Source organism: Salvia miltiorrhiza, unplaced genomic scaffold, assembly GCF_028751815.1.
Source record: "Salvia miltiorrhiza cultivar Shanhuang (shh) unplaced genomic scaffold, IMPLAD_Smil_shh fragScaff_scaffold_71_2, whole genome shotgun sequence".
In the NCBI taxonomy this organism is placed as follows: domain Eukaryota; kingdom Viridiplantae; phylum Streptophyta; class Magnoliopsida; order Lamiales; family Lamiaceae; genus Salvia; species Salvia miltiorrhiza.
Genome location: NW_026651484.1, coordinates 130,204 through 139,287, shown reverse-complemented (window position 1 = coordinate 139,287; position 9,084 = coordinate 130,204). Strand labels below are relative to the sequence as shown.

At 34.6% G+C, this 9,084-nt stretch overlaps 1 protein-coding gene across 8 annotated transcripts; it reads right to left on the bottom strand.

Annotated features, from left to right (window-relative positions):
• Positions 1-2,743: 2,743 nt before the first annotated feature.
• LOC131003101 (uncharacterized) lies at positions 2,744-8,006 on the bottom strand. Of its 8 annotated transcripts, none has more exons than XM_057929572.1 (12): positions 7,852-8,006; positions 7,555-7,763; positions 6,950-7,167; positions 6,425-6,539; positions 6,242-6,331; positions 5,930-6,103; positions 5,703-5,822; positions 5,365-5,475; positions 5,138-5,219; positions 4,691-5,011; positions 3,829-3,903; positions 2,744-3,054 (listed from the first exon to the last, which is right to left on the bottom strand). In XM_057929572.1, exons 2-10 carry the CDS (start codon positions 7,732-7,734, stop codon positions 4,956-4,958), a joined length of 1,146 nt encoding a protein of 381 aa, XP_057785555.1. In that variant the 5' UTR covers positions 7,735-7,763; positions 7,852-8,006; the 3' UTR covers positions 2,744-3,054; positions 3,829-3,903; positions 4,691-4,955. The 8 variants fall into 8 exon arrangements, with proteins under 8 accessions (XP_057785555.1, XP_057785558.1, XP_057785561.1 ...); XM_057929575.1 differs by having other exon boundaries at positions 2,744-3,903; positions 4,691-4,808; positions 4,888-5,011; XM_057929578.1 differs by adding an exon at positions 4,241-4,287 and having other exon boundaries at positions 7,555-7,986.
• Positions 8,007-9,084: the final 1,078 nt, after the last annotated feature.

Here is a 9,084-nt window from a genome sequence, read left to right as displayed (position 1 = left end):
TAGATAAAATATTTATGGTAAATAATTTACAAGATATAAGTGAGGTAATTATGTTGATCAATTAATTGGCCAAATGTTTAATATGTCTCAATTAAAGTATTAATTTATTTTTGGGAAAAGGTGCAGATTGGCCCCCGAAGTAGTAGCCCCTTTAGCGTATAACACCTCTTACTCATTGTGTGTGCAACTAAACCTCTGAACTCCGAGAAAATGGTGCAAATTCCCCCATCTGACCTAACGCCGTTAAGTGTCCGTTAATGTTTAGGTTTAATTGCACCCTCTACTTTAGGGGTGGATCTGCACCTTATTTTTTTTTTTATAATTTCAGCAACCCACCTCCGGCATCAACTTAACCGTCCCCCGTACTCATCGGCTCCAACTTACACTTTGTCAGCTCGCACGCGCTCAATCTCTTGATCGTCGACTGCTTACCGCCGACATGCAGCAACATCACCAACTCCAGATGTGGACCTGGATCGAATCCTGCTTGGTCCAAATTCATATCCGTATTTTTTTACTTAGGTCATGATCCGGTCCAAATCCATTAGGTCCAAAAAAATGAGAATCATGTCCAGATCCATTAGATTCACAGGGTCTCGAGTCCTGACCCGGATCCATTCTTTTTTCTCTTTTAAAATAAATTTACAAATATTAAATTAACCAAAAATAAAATCATAATTATTATCTAGAGTTTTAATAATTATTCAAAAATAAATAAATAAAATTTAAATATATATTATATAGATAAATATATACACAATTAATATCATACGATAAGCCTAAAAGGTTAAGGTGTTGGAGGAGATGCTGTTGTGCGGGGCGGTAAAGAAGCTGGTGGTGTTGCTGCATGTAAGCGGTGGGCAGTCGACAACCAAGAGATTGGGCGCGTGCGAGCTGACAAGGTACAAGTCAAAATCGATGAGTACGAGGGCGGTTAAGTTGATGCCGGAGGTGGGTTGCTGAAATTATAAAAAAACAAAAAAAAATTAAGGTGCAGATCCACCCCTGAAGTAGAGGGTGCAATTAAACCCAAACGTTAACGGACACTTAACGGCGTTAGGTCAAAGGGGGGAATTTGAACCATTTTCTCGGAGTTCAGGGGTTTAGTTGCACACACAGTAAATAAGAGGGGTTATACGCTATAGGGGCTACTACTTCGAGGGCCAATCTGCACCTTTTCCCTCGGAGCATTTTGTACAAATATTGAACAGATATGAGGGTCTTTCTATAATTTGTATGAATGCAGGGTAGGTTTGTGATTATCATAAAAGTTGATATGGGGAGTTTGAGCAGTTTTGAAAGTATTTGATAATTTGTGGATTTTTAAAAATTTGTGGGGAAAATGGATTTTCTTCAAAGTTTGTGATATTACACGCAATTAATCTTTTAATAATTGATCAATTTTTAAGAAATTATACTCCCTCCATTCCACCTATTTTGAGACACTTTTTTTTTTAGGCGTCTCATCTATCTTGAGATATTTTCTTATTTGATAAAATAATTATCTTTTATTCACTTTTTCATCTATAAATGAAACATTATTTTCTTAAATTTTATGTCAAAAAAAATTTAAAATAACTGAAACGAAGGAAGTATTTTATAAACTCTTGAGACATACTTATGAGCATCAAAAATTTATAAAATCTTTAAAATAAGCTTTAGCTAAACGCTCTCCAGTCGCAAACTAGGAGTCACTTTGTCGTTATACAATAGATATTTAATTATATGGATATTGATTATTCTATGTGGGGGCACAATGATTTCACCCAAAGGCCAAAGCAGATAAGGTTTGCATCGTCTCACGTGTAAGCATATCGATTCATTCGACCACTTTTTTTTTTTTGATATAATTATTTAGAAAAGAAAAATTATAATATAAAATTAAATAATTTTATACACCCTCCATTCCATTAAAAATGGTCAGTATTCTATTTTGAGTCGTCCCACTATAAATGGTGTATTTCTATAATAAAAAATTTAATCCTTTAAAAAATATAGGTCCCACTACTTTTAATTAATTTATACATTTTTCTTAATTCCACCGTCGAAAAGTTTTGAGCCACTCATAATAAGATAGAGGGAGTATTTTTCATGTTCATGAATTTTTCTTTTTTCAGAAGAGAGTAACAAGCTCTTTTAGAAAAAAAAATGTGTTAAATATATTGAAAGTAAAGAAAAAGTTATTAAGTAAATTGAGAACAGTGAAAGTATATTATTTTAAAAAAAGATTATTTAATATATTAAAAATGAAAAAAAAATATTAAGTGAATTGAAATAGTAAAAATGTGTTACAATTAGTATGAAAATGGTGAAAAGGTCAAAAAAATAAGGCTAAATAAAATTTTATAAGTGGAAAATAATCCAAAATTAAGTAGACTTTTTTTTTCAGGAACGTTCCAAGAGAAAGGTAGGAAGCTCTTTTTTTTATGGACGAAGGGGGAGGAAATATTTAATAGTATCCCAACAACAAGAAAAACCTATAAAATCAAATACTCACTTTGTTTCACAAAAACATGAATATTTACTATTTTAGACCATCTCATAAAAATATAAACAATTATATTTTTATATACTACCCCACCGTGATTCTTTTACTTTTATTTCTACTTTTCATAAAGTGAAATCCTTTTTTCACTCACAACACATTTTTATTTAATATTTCTTAAAACTCGCACTACTTACAAATATTCATGTTTTTATAAGATGGAGAGAGTAGGACAATCTAAAAAAAATACAAGGCAAATCCAATGAAACGGTAGAAATACAATATATCATCTCCATCTTTAAACACTAAATAGTGCCTTTTGTTAATTTAAAATTGTTACAGGATGAATAATTTGGCTATGGCTTAACCAAGACTAGAACTAGAGATTCTGAAGCAATTTTTTTTTTTTTTTTTGATAGGGATTCTGAAGCAACTTTTTAAATCTTTACAAATCGAACGTCGCTCTGGCCGAATGCCGTTTCACAACCTGGACACTTGCAGTGCCGGATTTCTAGGTTTCTCTGGATGCATTGGTTGCAGAATAGATGGAAGCATTTCACAATCACAACCTGCCATGATCAACTAAACCTCTTTAGGCATTGCTCAATAAGATGAGGCATTCAATGTAGGCTTGTGATAAACAGCATTCTGAACTGTAATGACTTCATCAAACAAAAATGGGAAATTGTCATATTTCCTGTGTGATTTGATATGTTTGTAGAGGAGTTGAGATGTGGGTAGCTGTCAATATGTACGGCATCTCAGACTATGATGGAGTGGTTAGACTGTTGTATCTGCTGTCGCCAGATTGGCAAGGTTGGGCAAGTTCGATCGTACAGGGTTGGCAGGAGATATGATATCCACGGAGATCTCCCAAGGTTTGTAGCTGCACTTAGTTATCAGTATTATCTCAACAGAGCAGCGCCCCACGGAGCTTACATACTACTTTAGCAGCGCCCTACGGACCTTACATACTTTCTGGGAACTATGTAAGGCCCGTAGGGCGCTGCTCTGCTGAGATAATACTGATAACTAAGTGCAGCTACAAACCCTGGGAGATCTCCGTGGATATCATATCTCCTGCCAACCCTGAATAAGTACTGAGATACGATCGAACTTGCCCAACCTTGCCAATCTGGCGGCAGCAGATACAACAGTCTAACCACTCCATCATAGTCTGAGATGCCGTACATATTGGCAATTACCAACAGCTCAAAATATTGAGCCAAAAACTGTCCAACTGTGTCCCTCCAACATATGCCGTAATTAAAGAGATATTGAGCCAAAAATTGTCCAACGGTGTCCCTCCAGCATATGCCGTAAGTAAAGTTCTCGTGCATGACCTGATTCGGTGTTGCTCTACGACCCAGCCTCTTTCTAGCATTACGTCGCATGCGGGCCATTTGATTTTCCTCCAGCTAAAAGGTTCACATTAATAAAACAAGTAGAAGTTCTCCAGTGTATCAAAATATAAATAGCATTTCATAAAAGTTTTTCTTGATACGAACAGCATAAGAATTCAACAAAGTCAATGTGGGTAAACCATACTTCTATCAAATAATTAAAATTTCATTCAATCTAAAATTCATACTTCTAAAAGATACTCACAAGTGAACTATGCTATTCATAATCACTCACTTGAAAACATGCAAACTTCCATAGTTGACAAATATTTGTAAATCTGTAACTGATAATTCAAACTCATTTAAAGCTATAAATTGATATTTTTAAAAATATTTTGAAAAAAATGCATACCTGGCTAAGCTGGATGAGATGGAGCGCAGCGCAGAGCAAAGCCTTTACTGTATATATAATAAATTAGGCTCAAGATTCCATGTCTTCATACATGTAATCCAAATATTTTGACCCGCTGCAACACTTGGTGTGTTATAAGGATAAAAACTTTTAATTTTGAAAAAGGTTTTACTTTTTACTCAGTCAACTGGTCGTTGTGTTGTTGTAAGTCGTCTGTTTGTTAACTTTTGAAAGTAATTGCTTGTCATTACTGAATATTGCTATAAATTACGGTTGCACATGTTACGATTGTTTTGTTTTAAGTTAGTTTTTCTTTCCTGTTTTTATTACTCCTTTTTCCCGGTCACAATTTCCCGGCTTAAGTATATGTAGTTTGAGTCGGGCTGCGACAGAGTGGTATCAGAGCATAAACTGGTAAATGCAGGCAAATGAAGGGCACATAAGCATTACCTCCTTAGGCCGATCAAAACACACTCCACACTTGAGTACAACCTTGCAGTCTTTTATCTCGTCTTGAAGTTTCTGTATTGCGGCCTCACCAGTTTCAGCAGTCAGCTTCTCTACTGTTCTGTTCAATTCTATCATTTCGTCATTGGTATTACAAAATTTAAGAGAGAGAGAGAGAGAGAGATTTTCGTTGGTATTACAAAATCTTTATTACAAGGGAGACAGGCCAAAATCATAATTCAGAACTCAGAAAGATGGGCACTGCAGATTACAGAATGCAGCCTTTGATGGTATTGACTAGAATTTCTTCATTTAAAGATCGACCTGAAAAAAATAGAAAATATTTTCATCTAAATCGCAATGCATCCATCTATGTGATCTCTAAGGAGGGTATACTTTGCATGATAGATAAGATACTTGAAGAAGAACTGGCTTTGGGAAAATGTATACCTATAAAAACAATTTTGTTCACTCTGTCCTCGCCATATCTCCATTTGCGAGTTGGAACAATCTCATATACTTCCCTCACAGCCTGCAAATTTTATCAGAGGACCATTTGCAATCTTAAATATAAATCAAACCACGCTCGGACGTAACTTTATAATTATAATACTGCAGAATTTAAGTAAATGTGAAGGCAAGAGTTGGGTCTTTGTCAAGAATGTTTAATCCTTCACCTGTAGGGTATACAGATGATCCAAGTTTGCAATATTCAGAACCCCTTTGCACCGGTATACGTCCATTCCGTATTTTTTGTCCCAAAGGATCTCCTCAATCCACACTCTGACCTGAAAAATGCGCACATCAAAGTTTTAATAGTGAAATGATGGAAAAGAGAGCAAAGATCCACGGATGGAATATTGGATGGCATGATTATTTACCACCAGAAATTCAGAATGCAAATAGAATTTTTGGTTTCTATGACATTAATGAAAAATGCCGGTAATAAAAGAATTACCAGATGCTAAAGTTGTCATGGTATTTTTCATCAACTACTATCCAAATTAATAGGTACCTTCTCTAGATGTACTTCCTTAGGCTCAGAAATGCACAAGGTTCTCACACCACTATCGTGAATATCACTGGTAGATAGATTTTGATTCTCTCTCAATAGTGCTTCCAAATGAGTGGAATGCTGAAATGAAAAGTAAACATATATTTAGTTCATTGATCCTTAATCGCAATCAAGAATGCCACGACACACATTGACAAGTGAAGATGAATTATGACAAAGAAACTTACTGTAGCATCATATGCTCTTCGGTTCAGTATCATGGACAAGTCAACTTGGCAGCGAACAGAACGAATAACAGTAGCAAGGGAATTGATATTTTGAATGTCCTTTTCCAGATCTTCGAGGGCCACTCCAGAATCATCAGCAGACACTAGATCAACCTTATTAAGAATCACAACATCCTATAGAAACAAAAAGAAACAAGCATTGGATTAGATTTGACCTGCCATTGCTAGAATTGCTGGATGAAGCAGTAAATAGGTTCAGTGAACTATGGACCTATGAAGCGGGGAACAATCACAACCAAATGAAACAATTACCGCAAATGCTATCTGATTGTAAGCTTCGGGAAATGATGATGAGTCGTGATTTGATTTGAGCTGATAGCGAAGGTTTTTAGCATCTACAACCTTAAAAGAAGCAATATTCATTAGAGGGGGAGTGGTAAAATATTCATAGTCATAAGAAATCTAAAATTCAGTGACAATGAGAAGGCAGCTCACGGTGATAATAGAATCTAGCCTGACATCTGACTCCAACTGATCATCCAACCAGAGCACAGATGCCAGAGGTGCAGGGTTTGCCAGCCCTGTAGTCTCAAGTAGTATATGGTCAAGTCTGTGTATAACATAAACTTCAATTAAAATAATTGAGTGATATTTCAGCAAATATGCTAAGTATACATAAATATTTCAAGAGGAATTACATATCATTTAGTTAAGTTTGCACAAGTTTCCACTAGGAAGCATCAATGTAGAAATGTAAAAACCTTATGGAACCTTTTCGAAGGCTACATGATTTACGTGCTGATCTACCACGTTTATAGTGAAACATTTGTTTTCCTATCAAGATATTTGCATGGTGAGCTATTCAACCTTGTTATTCAAACTACAATTAAACCTTACCAACACAAAAATGCCTTTAGCTGCCAATCACATGATGGTTAACAATAAAATCAACATCATAAAATATAAGATTGGTCAATTTGTTAGGCATTTTCGTCTAAACATACTGCATTTAAATCTAACCTTTCTTTCCTCTCGATGAGTTGCTCCAGTGCCTGAACCAAGCTGTGCTTAACGGTACAACATATGCATCCATTAGCAAGTTCAACCCACTCCTCCACTAGTGCTCCACCTTCTCCTTCATTAATCATCGCTCTCTCCACTCCTATCTCCTCCCCAAACTCATTCAATATTACAGCTATTTTCTTCCCATGTTGTCCACTCAATATGGTACTCACCAACTACATAGAAACAAAGAAGACCCTCATTTGCTAGTTCTTCACAAGTAAACTATCAAACTACTGCATTTTAAATAACCACTGAATTTGAAAAACAATTGCAATTGCAAACTGACCTCCAACTAAAAATCGAGTTTATGCAAGTTATTTTAGGTTGAGTTAAGGCAAGATATATTACATAATCAACTTTTCAATTTTAAAATTTCGAGTAGAACGAAACCTATTAAGCTTCGTTTCAGCTCAGACTTTGCCGAATTCTCTGTAAATTCACACATTTATCTAAAATAAAATTCAGCAAAATGCATTAACTCCGGAAAATTTGGCTACAGCAACCAAGCAGTATAGAGGATCAAATTGAAGCTGCGAAATTCATATACTTGTTTTTCTTACTGTCGATTTCCCTGCGCCGAGATATCCTGTGATGACGGTGACGCCGACCGGCTGAGCTTCTGGAAGATCTGGTGGTAGATTATCACGCTGCTCAACAGGCGGAGGCGGCGGAGTCTTCTCGTCAACGACGTCGTCGAGTGCGATAGCGAGCGGCGGTTCTTCGTCGTCGTAGGGTTCCATTTCCGTTACGCCGGTGAGGTCTTTTGCACCTGAAGGAACAGCTTCAACTGATGTCAGGCCAAATAAAGGAAAAGGAGACCAGCGACTTGAGGGCTGTACGGCGACGTCCGTGACTACCTGCGATGGTTGCTGCCGCCGAAGGAGATGAGCGACAGTCACAGAGAGAGAGAACGGGGGAGCGACTGAAGAATAGGGAGAAGAGAAAAGGGTTGGGCCTTATTTCACCGGCCTATTTAAAAATCAATAATGGGCTATTTTTATTTAACTTAGCTTTAGAGCATCTTCAATGTGTGACGTTCAAATTGTGTTTGAAAATTAATTTGAGATAAGTCCATCTAGGCAAACTCAATGAAACGTAACTTGATTGGATTTGTTATGTTATGTAGATTGTTCATTTGGTAGAACCTCTACAAAAGCGTGTAAATAGATGCCCAATGTTTGCTATTCAAAACTAATAGTACTAAGTTAAGAGTAAGAAATGATCAAAATATATAGAGTTTGCAATCGTTCAAGGCGAATAGAAGACCCAAAAAATAAGTAAAGGTAGACTTTTGCCAGTGATTCACTCTGCCTCTCTCTCTCTCTCTTAACCGCCGACTCAAAAAAGTCGAAATTACATGATATTTATTTTAAATAAATAAATGTAAATATTAAACAGAATCAAAATATAAATAAATACAAAATATGGTTTAAACATAAAATATCAATTACTCAATAGAATTTCGACTTTAAAAACATGTATAAAGTGTAATGATAATTACAGTTATTAAATAATTTTATATTATTTGACAATGAAAATTAATATACATATTATTATTATAGATTATTACACATAATAATAAATAGATATTTTTATAAACAGTCATAAATAAAAAAGTTGTAAAATTTTAACAAAGGGAAAGAAAATAAAATATTTTAAATTTTTAATAACATATTCGTCTTAAATTTATTTTGATGATTTTGATACCATATTAAAGATCTTGTTACGAACTTAAACTTAAGATGAATATTGAATATTTCTTCATAAATTAAATTTGACGATATTTAAAAAAGAATTAAAATTATATAAAAAATAACATAAAAAATAGTGTAAAAAATGATAGGAGAAGAGAGAGAAAAAATGAAGGAAAAAAATAGAGGGTGAAAACTCTCTTTTATATATTATATAGATTAACAAATTTTGTTAGATCTATGAATATCTAAACAAATTGTTTCTTAAAAAAACGATATTCTTCTTTCGCAGAATAGTTTTTTTATTTTTTATGTTAATGTCATCATTTCGTTAGAATTATAAAGATCTTAAATGTTTTTTTGTATTTTATATTAAAACATTTGAAGAAGTATAATGGC

Excerpts from the sequence above, each read along its gene's own strand:
- LOC131003101 (XM_057929572.1), bottom strand. The coding sequence starts at position 7,734 with ATGGAACCCTACGACGACGAAGAACCGCCGCTCGCTATCGCACTCGAC. Across the intron at positions 7,168-7,554 it reads TCGGCGCAGGGAAATCGACA|TTGGTGAGTACCATATTGAG; the intron begins GTAAGAAAAACA and ends GTTTCTATGTAG. Across the intron at positions 6,332-6,424 it reads GGCTAGATTCTATTATCACC|GTTGTAGATGCTAAAAACCT; the intron begins GTGAGCTGCCTT and ends GCTTCTTTTAAG.